Source organism: Alexandromys fortis, unplaced genomic scaffold, assembly GCF_014885135.2.
Source record: "Alexandromys fortis isolate MF-2015 unplaced genomic scaffold, M_Fortis_MF-2015_v1.1 scaffold_55, whole genome shotgun sequence".
In the NCBI taxonomy this organism is placed as follows: domain Eukaryota; kingdom Metazoa; phylum Chordata; class Mammalia; order Rodentia; family Cricetidae; genus Alexandromys; species Alexandromys fortis.
The window spans coordinates 2,618,212-2,634,654 of record NW_026067936.1 but is presented as its reverse complement, the minus strand read 5'-3'; the positions used below and the strand labels follow the sequence as shown (position 1 = coordinate 2,634,654).

The 16,443-nt window shown below is 40.4% G+C and overlaps 1 protein-coding gene across 5 annotated transcripts in view; it reads right to left on the bottom strand.

Moving 5' to 3' along the window:
- Positions 1–16,443, bottom strand: part of Nsd3 (nuclear receptor binding SET domain protein 3) — a 101,054-nt gene that overhangs the window by 63,148 nt on the left and 21,463 nt on the right. For all 5 annotated transcript variants that reach the window (XM_050146760.1, XM_050146759.1, XM_050146761.1 and 2 more), the window contains exon 2: positions 4,546–5,264. In XM_050146760.1, the coding sequence (XP_050002717.1) occupies positions 4,546–5,220 (675 nt within the window). In that variant the 5' untranslated portion in view covers positions 5,221–5,264. The remainder of the gene's footprint in view (positions 1–4,545; positions 5,265–16,443) is intronic.

Below are 16,443 nucleotides of genomic sequence, written 5' to 3'. Positions count from 1 at the left end.
GTGGCTCACAACCATCTGTAATGAGATCTGGTGCCCTCTTCTGGGGTGCAGGTACACATGCAGGCAGAATACTGCATACATAATAAATAAATGAATCTTAAAAAAAAAAAAAAGAAAAAGAAAACAGGAAAAAAAAATCCCACAGAATTCCTCCCTGATCTAGTAATTTCGCTTACAGAAAGCAGAATCTTTAGAGAGCTGTATCTACAGCAATGCTCATATCACTATTATTCCAAATAGCTAAAACATGCAATTGAGACACAAGCACATGTGTGCACACACATAAAACATATAAGTAAATAAATAAAATATGCAAATTTCCCGAGCGGTGGTGGCACACGCCTTTCATCTCAGCACTCGTGAGGCAGAGACAGGCAGATCTCTGTGAGTTCCAGGACAGGCTCCAAAGCTACAGAGAAACCCTGTCTCAAGAAACCAAAAAAAAAAAAAAAAAAACCCACAAAAAAACAAAAGCAAATTCTGGTAGAATTTAAGCTCTAATAACATTAGCTAAATAAACTTCAAAGATATAAGCAAAATCATATTCTCCAAAAGAACAAAAAGCAAATGTTCACATTAATGATGAGAAAAAAGGGGGCTGGATATGGGGCTTAGTAGACATGATAACTTCCTGTGCAAATGCAAGAACTTTAGTTCAGATCCCAGCATTTACATAAAAAACAGTCAAGCATGACACACCTGTAACCTCAACACTGTGAGCAACAGAGTCAGGAGAATTGCTGGGCCTTGCTGCCTAAACAGCTCCAGGACCAGTGAGGCCCTACCCAAGAGAACAGGTAGACGTGATGAGTTGGGACACCCAACATTCTCCTTGAGCCTCCTATTGCCCCTACATGTATCACACAGACACATGCATTTGCACATACATATGTACATATACCACACACAGACACCACACACACACATACATATAAACAAAGAAAAAATTTACAGGGGATAGAGTGAGCCTTTTTCTTTCACTGTCTGAGTAACACAGTTTATGCTGTTGTTTTCTAAGTGTGTACAAGAACGTTTCTCAAGAGCAAAAGGGCATTTATTAATGGCCTGCACCCCACTCTCTTCCATCACCACAATTCCCCAGGCTGTCTTGAACTTGCTCTGCAAACATTCCTGCCTGAAGGTAAGTGCTGTGATTTTAGACATGCTTTACCATATATGGCTCCTAAATGCTAAAAAAGCAGAATGCAAGTTCAAGAACTAAAAGGGTTGGGCGGTGGTGGCGCACACCTTTAATCCTGCATAGTCAGGCGGATCTCTGTGAGTTTGAGGCCAGTCTGACAGGCTCAAAAGCTATAGTGAAACCCTGTCTTGAAAACCCAGAAGAAGAAAAAAACCCACAACTAAATAGACTGTTTAATCTTGCTTCTAATGGCTCCCAGCTCTTTTCTATTAGGGGTTTTCATGTACTTTTTTGTTTTTTGTTGGGTTTTTGTTGTTCTGTTAGTTTTTTGAGACAGGATTGCATATAGCCCAGGCTAATCTCATACCCATTATAGCCAAGGATAACTCTGATCCTCCTGCTTCTACTTCCCAAGTGCTGGGATTACAAGCATGCACCATTTGGATATGTTTCTAATAAGCTTTATCAAAAAGTGTAGCCTAATAAATGCAGTTGAATATTACCATCCTTGCCAGATTCTTTATAGCAAAAGTAAGACAGGCCAGCATAGCAGTTCTCAGAAACTAGGAAACTAATGGCCAAATCCAGCCAGGTAGTGGCGGCACATACCTCCAGCAGAGACAGGTGGATCTCTGAGTTCAAGGCCAGCCTGGTCTACAAAATGAGTTGCGGGGCAGCCAGAACTGTTACACAGCAAAATCCTGTCTCCAAAAATGCCAAAAAAAAAAAAAAAAAAAAAAAAAAAAAAAAAAAAAAATTCAGATCTCAATTTTTGTGACTCTCTTCATTATAGGTCGAGGCAAGAAATATTACAATGGGGTTGGGAATGTTGCTTAGTTATTCACGTGCCCACCCTGTGCAAAGCTGGAGTAGAGAGAAAGGCTGTGAGCGCCTGGAGTGCACAGCCCTATTTATTCACTCACTTAACAGAAAGCCAATCAGACATAAGGAAGGTAGTTATGTGGGGTATTTGTTAAATAAGATCAAGAACTCATGGAGGGGCTCATGAGATGGCTCAGTGGTTAAGAACATTTGCTGTTCTCCCAGAGGACACAAGTTCAATTATCAACAACTACAGTATGTAGATCACACCAGTTTGTAAGTCTTTTTTTTCTTTCTTTTTTCTTTTTTGAGACAGGGTTTCAAATAGTCCTGGCTGTCCTGGAACTCGCTTTGTAGACCAGGCTGGCCTCGAACTCACAGAGATCTGTCTACTTCTGCCTCCTGAATGCTGGGATTAAAGGCGAGCGCCGCCACCACCACACCTTTGGCTCAACCTTAACTCCAGGAGAGGCCCTCTTCTGGCCTCCACAGGTACCTGTGTGCACACGCATGCACACACAAATGAACAAATGAGGGAAGAATTAACACAGCTCTGAAGACAAAGGCACTTTGCCAAGCCCGACGACCTGAGTTCAGTTCTCAGGACCAACATGTGAAAGAACAACCTTCTCTCCCACGTTATTCTCTGACCTCCATACATGGAGTATGGCATGCATGGGCACATGTGCATGCACACACAGACACAAGTAATACATGCTTTAAAAACAGAACATTTTAGAGAGCATTTCATAGTATGCTAAATTTAAAAACCAATGAAAGAGAAAGAAAGGGCTGGGGGGCGTGGCTGGAGATATGGCTCAGCAGTTAAGAGCACTGGCTGCTCTTCCAGGGAACCTGGGTTCGATTCCCACCATTTACATGGTTGCTCATTACTGTAACTTCAGTTCCAGGAATCCAATGTCCTGCCTGTCTCCACAGCCACTGCATTTATGTGGTACACAGACATACATGCATGCATACACCCATACACTTACTTTTTTTTTTTTCAAAAAGAAAGCACTTCATTCTAAAGCCTTCGTTCTTACAGATGTGAAACTGACACCACAATAGCTGAATATCTCTGACTCCTCTTAATTACTCAATTCTATTTCTTTCATAGCATGTGACATCCTTTAAGCTTCTGTGCGTATGGTGTGTACATACATATACATATATGCATATGAATGAACTGAGATGTAAGCACCTGTGAGCAGATATCATTGCTTTGTGTTCAGTTACTTTCAATTCTTAGAACAGTGCCAGACACATGATATTCAATCAGCGTTAATGTGATAAATGAGTAAGGAAATGACAGAAAAATAGGAAAATAAGTGAAATACCTACTGTGATCTTTACCCCAGGGGGTGGGGGGAGGGAATCAATCACATTTGAGTCATATGAAATAACAGGATCCAGCTACCCAAGAAATGTTCAATTAACAAGAAGTAATCTTTCTTTAAACCAAAGAATAAATTAACTTATTCAGCTATATGAACTATGAACGCAAATAACTGTCACAACATAAGCATTTATTAGTTTCTTCCTAAATGCTTATCTAGGAAACATCTGTAGCTTATATCACAAACTCTTCATTCAAGTTAGACCTGATCTATTACATACTTACTATTATTATCTTATTACCATGAAACTTCACAATCAAATCTGACAGTAAAATAATCTAGAGAGCTGGGCATAGTGGCTCACGCCTTCAGAGTAAAAACCTAATTAATTAATTAACAAACAAATAACAAAAATCCACCAGTACACATGGGCTTTTATAAAAATTCCACCAAAATGTATAGCTCAATAAAATCAATAAAAATATAAAATTAAAAAAAAACTTCACCTAAAGTCCTAATCAGCATGTTTAAATGATCTAACTTTATTTTTTTATTTTTGAGACAGAGTCTCACTATATCATCCTGGCTGGCCTAGAACTGGCTGTGTAGATCAGGCTAGCCTCAAATTCGCAGAGATCTACCTGTTGTGCATCTGTCTCCACTTCCCAGCCACAACCCCAGGGGAGCTGTGAAGAGCTCTCTGACTTCCGCTTAGTTAAGCAGCAAACACATGGACATCAGTGTTAAATCTAAACTACCTGCAAATCTGGCCTCAAATAAACAAAATCCCATTTCTCTTTGCCCTTTTTCTCCATCTTCCAAAACCAAGAGTTTGATATAAGAAAGTAAAGATATTTGAGCCTCTCAAGATAAGAAAATAACCCAGTCGAAGGTGGAGCAGGCAGGTCTGTGTCTAAGGCTAGCCTTGTCTACAGAGAGGGTTCCAGGATAGCCAGGGCTACACAGAGCAAGTCTGTCCAAAACAAAACAAAAAGAAAAAAAAAGAAGAAAAAGAAACAAGATTCTTCATGTCAAACATGTTTAAAATCTCTTTGCTAATAATGTACATTATACTCACCAAATATTTATTCATTAATTATAATATTTCCAAGCACCTTGCTAATGATTACAGGAAAGAACGCACCAGAAATATACTTGAAGAGAAAAACAAACATAAAAAGATTTCCAGTTTCCAGTAAACATGAAAGATTACAAAACTTCTCACAAAATGTCTCAACTTACATTCTGTCCCTCTGGTTCTAATTTGGGGATTTTGTGTGACTTGCGCTCTTCGGATCTGGACGCCTCATGTTTGTTGCTTTTTTTCCTCTTTTCCTTTCTGCTTTCATGCTTTGACTTCATGTGCTCACTTGCCTGTACTTCATTTAAAAGGTCTCCACAAAGGGAGGACTCAAACAATTCCCTGCCATTCTGGATAGTTTTGGTTATTTTTAGTTTAATCTCAGGTGAGCCTGTCTTCTTTGGAATTACATTTTGTGGTACCGAAGGAGGGGGTGGCGGCTGTGGAGGAGAAGGTTTTTCCAGAATTTCGTGTGGTCGTGTGTTTGGAATTTCTGAATGGTAATAGTCAGTGGGGCTAAAGTTTCTAACTGCACCAAAACCGTTGGCTGACCCATTGGGATACTGATTATATGGCGGGTATTTGGTCTGTGTTTCATACAAGCTGATCGACGGTGGGTAGCCATTTGTGAGTGGAGGAAGGTCTTCTGCTGTAGGTGGATACTGAAAACCTTGCTGCAAAGTAGCTTCGAAGGGTGTGTGGCCACCATCTTCAACAATGTCACTGCTGTTATCAAAGGCATCCTCCTGGCGGATGTTGGCGGAGTCAATGAGTTGAGGTGGTTGCTGAATTGTGTTTCCCATGATCCCTTGCATGAAAGAGAAAGAGAAATCCATTGTTCTGCTCCAGCATCCTTAACTTTCCCTTTCTCTCATCGAGCCTAAAATAAAAAGAGGAGGATTAAAAAGTATTAAAATTCTAATAGGCAAGAAGTCAACCAACTGATAAGAATTTCACAATAAAATAATTTTTCACATTCAGATATGCAGACATTAAACCTACATAATCTGACATAAGACAAATACAATCTACCATGGAGCCCAAGCTGTCCTTAACCTGGGGAGCCTCCTCACTCATCCTCCCAGTACTAGGATTATAGAAACACACCATACGTCCAACAAAATCCTGCATACTTTCATAACAACTTCAGCATGCATAAGTAATTTTCATATATACATACTTCATATTTTTTGTTTGTTTGTTTTGTTTTTTTTGAGATAGGGTTTCTCTGAGCAACAGTACTGGCTGTCCTGGAACTCGTTCTGTAGTCCAGGCTGACTTTGATCTCAGAGATCCACCTGCCTCTGCCCCCTAGTGCTGGTATTAAAGGCATGCACCGCCACCGTCACCGGTATTAAAGGCATGCACCGCCACCGTCACCACCACCCAGTATTATACTTCATTCTTTAAATGGTTGTTTAGTAAACTGTAGTATTACTTTCATAGGTTCAACTGTATATGCACTATAAATCAATCAGCTGCTTACAAGTTTTTAGTATATAAACATGTCTACAGAAAACTTTTGGAGGCAGAGTCTCACTATGTGGCCTAAGATGTCCTCAAATTCATGGTCCTCCTATTTCTGCCCCTAAGTACTGGGATTATAGGCATGTACTACCATATATAGCTCTTGAATGTCTCCTTCAGCAGGTACACTATGATATGCCTGTCATCCCAAGCTTAAGGTGGAGATAGAAGAATTTTGAGTTGAAAGCCAAACTGAGCTATATATAAAGAAGAGACTCAGTCTTACACAGGGAAAAACAAAACAAAAAACTCCAGATTATAAATCTATTATAAATTTATTCATATAGGCAGATTTAAAAACTTTATGTCTAACTGCAAAATTGTTCTGACTGTACTACTGTCCATTTATAATCATTTTAATAGTGTATAAACATGTCTGATTCTCTACACACTTGGCCATTATCTAGTTGCTTTAAAAGTGGTGTATACAGGAGACTCATTATGAAATGCACATGTCAGTGTTTTATTCTTGAAGAGTCCAGTTTAATAAAGTCTGTGTGTGTGTGTGTGTGTGTGTGTGTGAGATGGGGACCAGAGCATAAGTTTTTAACAACACATCCCAGCTGATTCTTGAGGCAAGTCCTTTATTAGCTCACCGCAGTTCATCACTATATTTATTATATAATTATGTAAAGTATTTACAATGTATTTGAACACGCCCACTGGGTAATGATGCTATAACGTAGACAAGCATCTGCAACAAGACCACCTTGTCTTGCCGGGTGGTGGTGGCGCACGCCTTTAATCCCAGCACTCGGGAGGAGGCCAGCCTGGTCTACAGAGCTAGTTCCAGGACAGGCTCCAAAGCTACAGAGAAACCCTGTCTCGAAAAACTACAAAAAAAAAAAAGACCACCTTGTCTTGTCAGAAGTTTAACAAGACCACAGCCAAGAGAAACGATTAATGAATAGTCTATATATTACTTATACATTTTCATCTACAGAGCAAATGGGTTTCTATTACTATGTTAACTCTGATGAGCTGATTTTAGCTGTCTAGAATATTGTGCAGGCTTCTGAGGCATACAGACCAGTTCAATTCTGTAACTAATCAACAGTGTCTATCACCTTAGTTCCAATAGTGTCTAGCACTTACCAAACTCAGAAGAGCAAACCTGAGAGGGAAACAAAACCTAACAATGTGTCTTTTGAGCCATGCCCATCACTCATACAGCTGCTGTTTGTTCCTCTATAAGCAAATGAATAACTGGAGACATTTTAAAATTACAAACAAATTAATAAAAAGGCAAATGATGGCCAGATGTGGTGTCATACACCTTTAATCCCAGCACTTGGCGAAGCAGAGGCAGGCAAATCTCTGTAAATTCAAGGCCAGCCTCGTCTATACAGTGAGTTCCAGGACAGCCAGGGCTATTTATGGAGATCATGTAAAAAGAAAAAGAAAAAAAGAAAGAAAAGAAAGAAAAAAAAGCAAGAAAGGAGGGAGGGAGGGAGGGAGGGAGGGAGGGAGGGAGGGAGGGAGGAAGGAAGGAAGGAAGGACAGACACAAACTCTGTCAACTGATAGTAAACATCAACTCAGCCAGCTCCAGCTCTGTACCCCAGCTAGCACACTCCAGTCACAGACAGTGCTTAGAAGTGTGAGGAATGATGTCTTAGGATACAGAGCAAGGATAGAGACATTTTTGCAATTTGATCCTTGACAAAAACACATAGCTCACAGCAACAGACATAAGAAGATTCTCCTAGTTGGCTGCAACTGTCAACTTGGACACAGCCCAGAGTCACCTGAGAGTCTCATTGGGGACTTGCCTCCATCGGACTAGCCTATGGGCATTTCCTTGATGGCTAACTGATAAAGGAAGACCCAGCCCACTCTGAGCAGTACCATCGCTGGCAGCTGTGGAGCAGAAATGAGGAGCAAATCAGTAAGCAGCATTCCTCAGGGTTCCCACCTAACTTCCCTCACAGAGGGATGGTGATTTGGAAGTATCAGATGAAACAGACCCTCCCCTCCAGAACCAAGTTGCTTTTGATCATGGCTTTCATTACAGTAACAGAGAAGCGACCTAGAAGGGTGACTTCTGACTCTGTCACCACACACAGAGCAATGCACAGATGGAAACAGAGACTTTCCATTGAGACTTTACTTAAAGGCATGTTAAATATTCACCTCAACTGTATCTTTAGTTGTGATCACTGTCTTGGATGACGTAAGCTTCCAAATGAGTCCCAAATCAGTCTACAGTTTTCAGATACATGGATCAGACTCAAGTTTCTATACTTTTCATTAATACCAAACAGAATTTTGACATTTTGGGGCTGGAGAGATGACTCAGTGGTTAAGAGCACTGGCTGCTCTTCCAGAGGTCCTGAGTTCAATTCCCAGCGACCACATGGTGGCTCACAACCATCTGTAATGAGATCTGGCACCCTCTTCTGGCATGTGGGCATACACGGAGGCAGAATGTTGTATACATAATAAATAAACTCTAAAAAAAAAGAATTTTGACATTTTTCTTATTTTCCCTTCTCTAGCTCTACTTATATATAAAATTTCATTTTAGTTTGAACTGAGAACTTGCAATGACAAGAGGGTTTTTAATGAGTACTGAGAGTGCTAGGGAGTCACACCCAAAGCCTTGTGTACCCTAGCACTTGCTCTACTGAGCTACATTTCTAGTACTATAAGCATGTTTTTAAAGTCTGTACGTGCATGTGTATGTATATGTATGTATGCATGTGTGTACCTTGTGTGCATACATAAGATTCAAGTGCCCACAGAAGCTTCCAGATACCCTGGAGCTGAAATTACAGGGGGCTGTGAGCTGTCCAGATGGGTGATGGGAACCAAGCTTGCTTGGATCCTCCACAAGAGCAGTACGTGCTCTTAACCTCTCAGTCATCTCTCCAGCCCCCAATGTGCATTCTTATTTCATCTGCAAAACAACCCTGGAAGGCTGCCAAGGCAGATGTGCATTAGCTTCACTTGCAAGATAACTATATTCAATACCGGAGATGTAGATTTTCCCAGGGCCACAAAGCTAATTAGTGACTTGGCTTGAGGACCAAATTTCCTGCTTTCTAATCTTGTGTTCTTTTTCACAGTATCTTTGCCAGAAACTGATGACATAAGGTCAACCATACTTTGACCTCAGGAGTCACATTCAGGACTGGAAGCAGGCCTATTCCCACTCACCTTTGCTTCCTGATCACTCTGTCATGGCTTCTGCTCTTTTATAGTGTCCCGTGTTACAAATTACAAGTGACTTATTCTTCCATCCCTGTTAAATGAACTAGTATGAACAAATCCTATAGTTTCTTATTTAAGTTTTGTTTTCTGAGACAGGATCTCCCTATGTTGCCCTGGATAGCTTGGAACTTGTTGTGTAGACCAGGCTGGCCTTGAACTCAGGTATCCACCTGCCTCTGCTTCCTGAGTGCTAAAATTAAAGGTGTGCATCACCATGCCTGGAAGTTTTTTTCTTTTAAAATCTGACTTATTTTTTGACTTCTAATTTCAAAACACAAACCAGCCCTCAGCACCTTATGCTAGACTATGATCACTGATTTTATAGATATTTCTCATTTTATTTTTAATGTAGTCCAGGATGACCTGGAGTGAACTCGTGGCAATCTTTCTGCCTCAGCCTCCTAAATGCTGTGACTAAAGGTAACAGTCACCTCTAACTTTTCTTCACAGCAGTTAGAAGATAGTTTTTGAAATTAAACTTCTAGAAGTCTAGTTCCAAGCTCCGAAAGACTACACCTTCATAATAGCAAATCTGCTCCGTGCCTGTCAAGGGCTTCTATAACCTGTTTCCATCAATCCAGACAGCTTGTGTATGAACCAACTTCCTGAGCATCCATGAGCCAAACAGCTTCAGATTGTGGGCTCACTCACATTATACTTCTTAACTCTATGAAGCAAATAATATTTCCATTTCTCACGAGAAGATTTAAAAGGAAACCAAATGATCTGCTCTCAGTCAGTGCAGTCAACAGAAGCGGGATGAAATGGTGAGGCTGAGATCCCAACAGTACCTTCTCTGCAAGAGCCTTCTCACTTCCCCCAAACACCACTCTGTAATCCAAATGTCTGTGGGAGGCACTCCTCATATCTGAAACTCGGTTTTTACTCTAAATGTGTCCACGGTTCCATTATGTTGTCCTGGTTGGCCTGTAACGAGTCTTGAACTCAGAGATCCACTTGCTTCTGGTTCCAGAGTGCTGGGATTAAAGGCTGAAGCCACCATACACAACCCTCCTTTCTAAAGGTTTTAAACTTTTTAAAGTAAAAGTTGAAAAAGGTTGGATTTGTACATTTTTATTTTGTATGCTCATATGCACATGTGGGCATGTGTCAGAGGACAACTTTCAGGAGTTGGCTCCCTACTTCCACTATGTGGGTCCCACAGATCAAACTTAATTTGGTAGCAAGTGCCTTCACCTGCTGAGCCATCTGGCCAGTGCATGAAACAGTTTTTGTTTCATCTTGTTTAGATAGAGTATCACTAGCTCTGGCTGGCATAAAACTCACAGAAATCCACCTGTCTCTGCCTCCCTAGTGTTAGAATAGCAAAGTCAAGTTTTTTGATAATTCTGTTTTTCACGGTATTTTGAAACTACACGTGTCATTCTATAGTGGTTTTTATACACAGGAAAGCCAGGCAGAACCTGTAAACAGAGGGCACACAGATTGATGCCAGGATTAGAACCTCACAAAAGAGGACCATTCTATGTTGACTAACACACAGTGCTGGGCCCAATGCCCAACTCTAACACATGTGGACCTATGATTTTAGGCAGTGTTTTCTGGATCCCTTAACCTTCTTTAGTTGTCTCTTCTAGAGCCTATGTCTACCTTGTACAGGGTTGTAGGGAGAAGTAACAGTCCACAAAAGGACTTAGGATAGTGCCTGCTTGGTTTACCCTCACTCCTCTTCCCTGTTACTTGGCACAATACTGGATACAAAAGAGCTAGTTAAGAAGAAAAGACCTGACCTAAAGCATTTACAATGTGTTTTTTATTTTTAATCTTATGTGCATGAGTATTTGCCTACATGTATGCATGTGCACCACATGCATGCCTGATGACCATGGAAGTCGAAAGAGGATGTAAGATCCCTGAGAACCCAGTTACAGACTGTTGGGAGTCACCATGCTCTTAATCACTGAGCCGTCCCTCCAGACCTTACAATGTCTTTAATAAGACTCAATGAGTAAGGTTCCTAAAATAGAAGTAAGCAGTGTGAAACATAAGGTGACCAGGAGTCAAACTGCATGGCCACTGCTAATGAAAAGACGTTTGAGGAAGAAAAGTAACGTGAGGCGAGGAGGCCAAGGCCACGAAAAGCAGGCTGGGGAACTTAGGGAGTTTTTCAACACTGCATTAAAACCGCTCTGTACAAGTATTTGAAAATTCTGACATCTTTGCGTCCTAAATAAACCCAGGCAAGGGCAGTAGACCTCTGGTGGCGGTGTATCCTGGTGGTATAAAGTCATGGGTTTGATCCCAGTACTGTAAATGAATGAATAAATGAGAAAACACATGAATGAATCCCAATTTTTCTACTAAACATTAATAACATATTGATATAAAGTGATAATATATTGATATAAAGAGTTAATATTAACAGGGTTAGAGAGATGGTTCAGAGGTTTAGAGCACCGTTGCTCCTGCAGGGACCCCACTTTGATTCCCAGGACCCTCATGGTGACTTACAACTATCTGTAATTCTAGTTCTAGGGGATCTGATGCTCTCTTCTTACCAGATACCAGATACACAGCTATTCTGCATACATATACGTATGCAAAACATTCATACATATAAAGTAAACGTTTTAAAATTCTTTAAATAGTTAATATCACAAATAGTTAACCTTTAGCAGTTTACTATGTATCAGTATGCTCCAAATGTTTCATATTTATTACATTATTCAAGTACTCTCCAAATACTTCTCTAAAAATACTATTATTATCCACACTGTTCAAATGAAAAGCCAAGACCATAGTCCCACATACATTAACAACAGGTTTCAAATACACACTTTGCTCAAAAACATCAGCTCTTAAAGAGTAATTTTTCCCAATTCCTAAATATGTGAAGTAAATAGTAACAAAAATCCAAGCCCTTCACATACTGCACACTCCCCACCCCTTCCCAAGGCTAACCATTTGGTGGAGACTCAACAACTGCACAGATCTTCTCTTCATCATAACCTGTACTTCAGAGACAGGGTCTCAGATAGCCCAGGCAGGCCTCAAACATGCTTGGCATCAAGGCAACCTTAAACTTCCAATCCCTCTGCCTCCGTCTCCTCAGTGACAGTATTACACATGGACCACCATTGCTGTTTCTATGCTGAGCTGGGGATCAAGAACCTTGTGTTCTGTCTATGTATGCTAGACAAATACTCTCCTAAATGATCCATAACCCTAATCCTGTAGTCTGCACTTTTAAGTAAATAAAATTGCTACACAATTTCTGATAAACTCTTTCCTTTATCAAAGTTTAAAAAAAAAGGCTGGTGTGACAGTAAAGCCTGATGACACCACTTCCAATCCCTGGGAACATGGAGGATGAAGAAAGCTGACAATTACAAGTTGCCATTTGGCCCTAGACTCCACATGCATACCATAACACGCTCATGCACATACACATGCTAAATAAATGCAGTATTTTTTTGGAGGAAGGTAAAGTGCTAGTAAGATAGCTCAGTCAGAAAAGGGCTTGCTGAGCAAACATGAGGACCTGAGTTTGAGCCCCAAGACCCATGTGAAAAGCACAGCTGATGTGGGATTTCCCTCTGTACGCTGTGAATGTTTTAATGGTTAATAAAAAAGCTGCTTTAGGCCTATGGCAGCACGGAATAGAGCAAGGTGGGAATTCCAAGCAGAGATAGAGGAGAAAAGAAGGCATAGTCAGAAAGATGCCATGTAGCCACCGAAGGAGAAAGATGCCCATGCACCAGAACCTTACTGGTAAACCACAAGCCTCACGGTAAACTATAAAATAATAGAAATGGGTTAATTTAAGATGTAAGAGTTAGTTCATAAGAAGCCTAAGCTATTGGCCAAGCAATGGTTTTAATTAATATAGTTTCTATGTTATTATTTGGGTCTGGGAGGCTGAGAAATGAACAAGCAGTCTCCTTCTACACAAAGCACAATAGTGTACTAGGGAGGAGACAGGCAGACAGCTATGGCCTACTGGCCTGCAAACCTAACCACACTGACAAACTCCAAGCTCAGTGAAAGACCTGTTTAATAAAGGAGAGCCATTAAAGAGAACATTGATGCTGACTTTTGGCTTCCACATGCAGACACACACAAGATAAACTCTTTTAATTTATTTTATATACATTGGTGCCTCATCTGTCTATGTGTCTAGGCTGTGTCAGGGTGTTGGATCCCCTGAAAGTGGAGTTACAGACAGGTGTGAACTACCATATGGGTGCTGGGAATTGAACCCAGGCAGGTCCTCTGGAAGAGCAGCTAGTGTTTGTTTTTGTTTTGTTTTGTTTTTTTTTGTTTTGAGATAGGGTTTCTCTGTGTAACAACAGCTCTGGCTGTCCTGGAATTCTGTAGATTAGGCTGGCCTCTAATACCTCTGCCTCCTAAATGTTGGGATTAAAGGTGTGAGCCACCACTGCCGCTTGGCTCGAGCCAGTGCTCTTAACCACTGAGCCATCTCTCTAGTCCCTTAATGAATGCTTTTAAATATTTGGTTGCAGCTGTCCATACAGTTTCAAAGCAGAAAGAAAAAAGAGGAAAAAAATAAAACAAAGGATGAGAAGGGGGAAAAGTTGAAAATTATCAACTAAAGTTGTGGATTCTTATTTTTCTTCCAATTTATTCATGGGAACAGTTATAATTTCACAAAGTATATCAACCCAGGCATGGTAGGTCACATCTTTAATCTCAGCACTCAGGGTACAGAGGCAGATGAATCCCTCTGAGTTCCAGATAAGTCTAACCTACATAGCAAATTACAGGCCAGCCATGGCTACATAGAGAGACCCTGTCTCAAAAAAAGGAAAGGAAAAGGGAAAGGGAAAGGGAAAGGGAAAGGGAAAGGAAGGAAGGAAGGAAGGAAGGAAGGAAGGAAGGAAGGAAGGAAGGGGGATTAGATTCTTATGTCAAACCAGAGACAGAAAAAAGAAAGTAACCATATTACATATTTTAAATGAACAACTTTAAGATAAAAATACCAACTAAGCATTAACAACATGCTAAATGTACAGGTTAATACATTTAATAAATCAACAAAATGAACAATTTTCTTTGGTAGAACATACATTTGCTGGATTCTACTTTATAGAATTACATGCTAGGCCATAAACATACTCATTTATATAAGTTTGTATAAATGTGAGAACTTTATATTTGTTGTATTAAAAATTCCTTCTACTGAACACCACTTAAGGCCTTTCAGAATCAGAAGTGTCTCTAAGATGCCCATTTTGATAGACTACCTAACCCTAAATACTTGAGTGTCAATCTGTAAATTTAAATTCATTCCTTTCAAGACAAATTCCTTTAGAGGCTTCCCACTACCTAGAAAAAGTCTAAATACCTTGATGGACAGAGCAAATGTTACCACCCTCCAGGCAAGGGCTACCCCTCAGCTACTCTGAAGGCATTCTGATCCAGCATGCTGAATGCTAGGCTCATCGCTCTCGGGCCACACCTCTGTGTCCTTACTAATGTCCTCCTACATGGAATGTGCCCTTTAAACCCCTTTTTCCTCTTGACTCTGTCCACCTCTTGAGGTCAGAGTGATCCCACAGAAACGGTCATTGAAGTCTAGCTAGTCTGAGGAAGTTCCCGGCATCCCTGTGTGTGCCTCTTAGAATGAACGCTGGACTATCTGCCTACGTGAATTGTGTTTTCTTAAGATTTGTGTATTTGGGAGGCTAGAGAAATGACTAGTAGTTAAGAGCAATGGCTGCTCTTCCAGAGAACCCTGATTGGATTCCTATCACCAGACATACACGTGGTGTGGCACAGGCACACATGCAGGTGAACCCATACACATAACATAACATTTAATACTTATTAGATAATAGTTTTAATGATTAATCGTGTGTGTATCTGTATGCCGTGTGTGTAGTAGTAGATTAGAGACCAGAGGATCCCCTGGAGCTGGAGTTCCGGGCAATTGTGAGCTGCCTAATGTGGTGCTGGAAATTGAACTCCGGTCCTCTAGAAGAGTAACACACACTCTTAGACACTGACCCTTCTCCCCAGCCCTATTGATTTTTATCTCATATGTATAGGTGTTTTGCTCACATGGGTGCCTGTGTGCCCTATGCATGCAGTGCTCAAAGAGGCCAGAAGAGGGCCTCAGACCTCTGGTACTTGTGGAGCAGCTGTGTGGATGCTGGGAAATGAATAGGGATCTCTGCAAGAGCAACAAGTGCTCTTAATCACTGAACCATCTCGCCAGCTGCTGCTTATCTTAATTTTTAAGAGTCAATTTGTCATACTACATGTACATGCTCCTAGAATCCAAATAGAAGGCTCAGAGGGGCTTCAATATTTTAAACCTAACCGGGTCATCTAAGACATATAACCTTGAAAGAGTGGAGAATCGCCTTTTTAAAAAAACAAAAGTGTGGAGTCTTTGAAATATACAGAGGTGCTATACTATTTTGGTTCTGTGTCCAATTTATATTTAATGATGTGTTCAACTATATTTAATTCCTGCTGCCTTTGGATCCAGATGTAGAACTCACAGTTCCTTCTCCAGTACCATGTTTGCCTGCACGGCACCATGCTCTTAGCCATATAAACAGTGGACTAGCCAGGTGATGGCGCACGCCTTTAATCCCACCACTCAGGAGAGGCAGGTGAATCTCTAAGTTCGAGGCCAGCCTGGTCTACAGAGTGAATTCCAGGACAGTTACACTGAGAAACTCTGTTTCAAAAAAAAGAAAAAAAGAGAGAAGGTGGGGAAGAGACAGAAATATTTAATAAATAAATTAATTAATTAAAAAAAACATAAAAAAAAGAAAAAAAGAGAGAAGGAAAGAAAGAAAATAATGGACTACACCTCTGAACTGTAAGCCATCCCCAGTGAAATGTTTTCCTTTATAAGAGCTGCCGTGGTCATGGTGTCTCTTCACAGTAGTAGAAACTCTCTGCCTAAATAAATAAATAAATAAATAAATAAATAAATAAATAAATAAATAAATAAATAAATGCGTGAAGTCATCCTGGGGCAGTGGTGGAGCACGCCTTTACTCCCAGCACTCAGGAGGTGGAGGCAGGCGGATCTCTGAATCAAAGGCCAGCCTGGTTTACCCTGCCTTGCAAAACCAATAATAATAATAATATTTTTTGGATTGCTCATTTTGAGTTCATAATATAAAATTAACTTTTTAAATTTAAAATTTTAGTAATGTAACAAGTATGCACTTAGAATAATGGAAGTGTGTTATCTTGCTTTATACCTATGTTAAACTGTAAGTCATTCAGCAGCTCTTAAGAACAGAAGGAAAAGTCTAGTTCTGTACTCTACACAGGGTCCCAATTACACTAAAAACTAACATTCTTTCTCTAACTCAT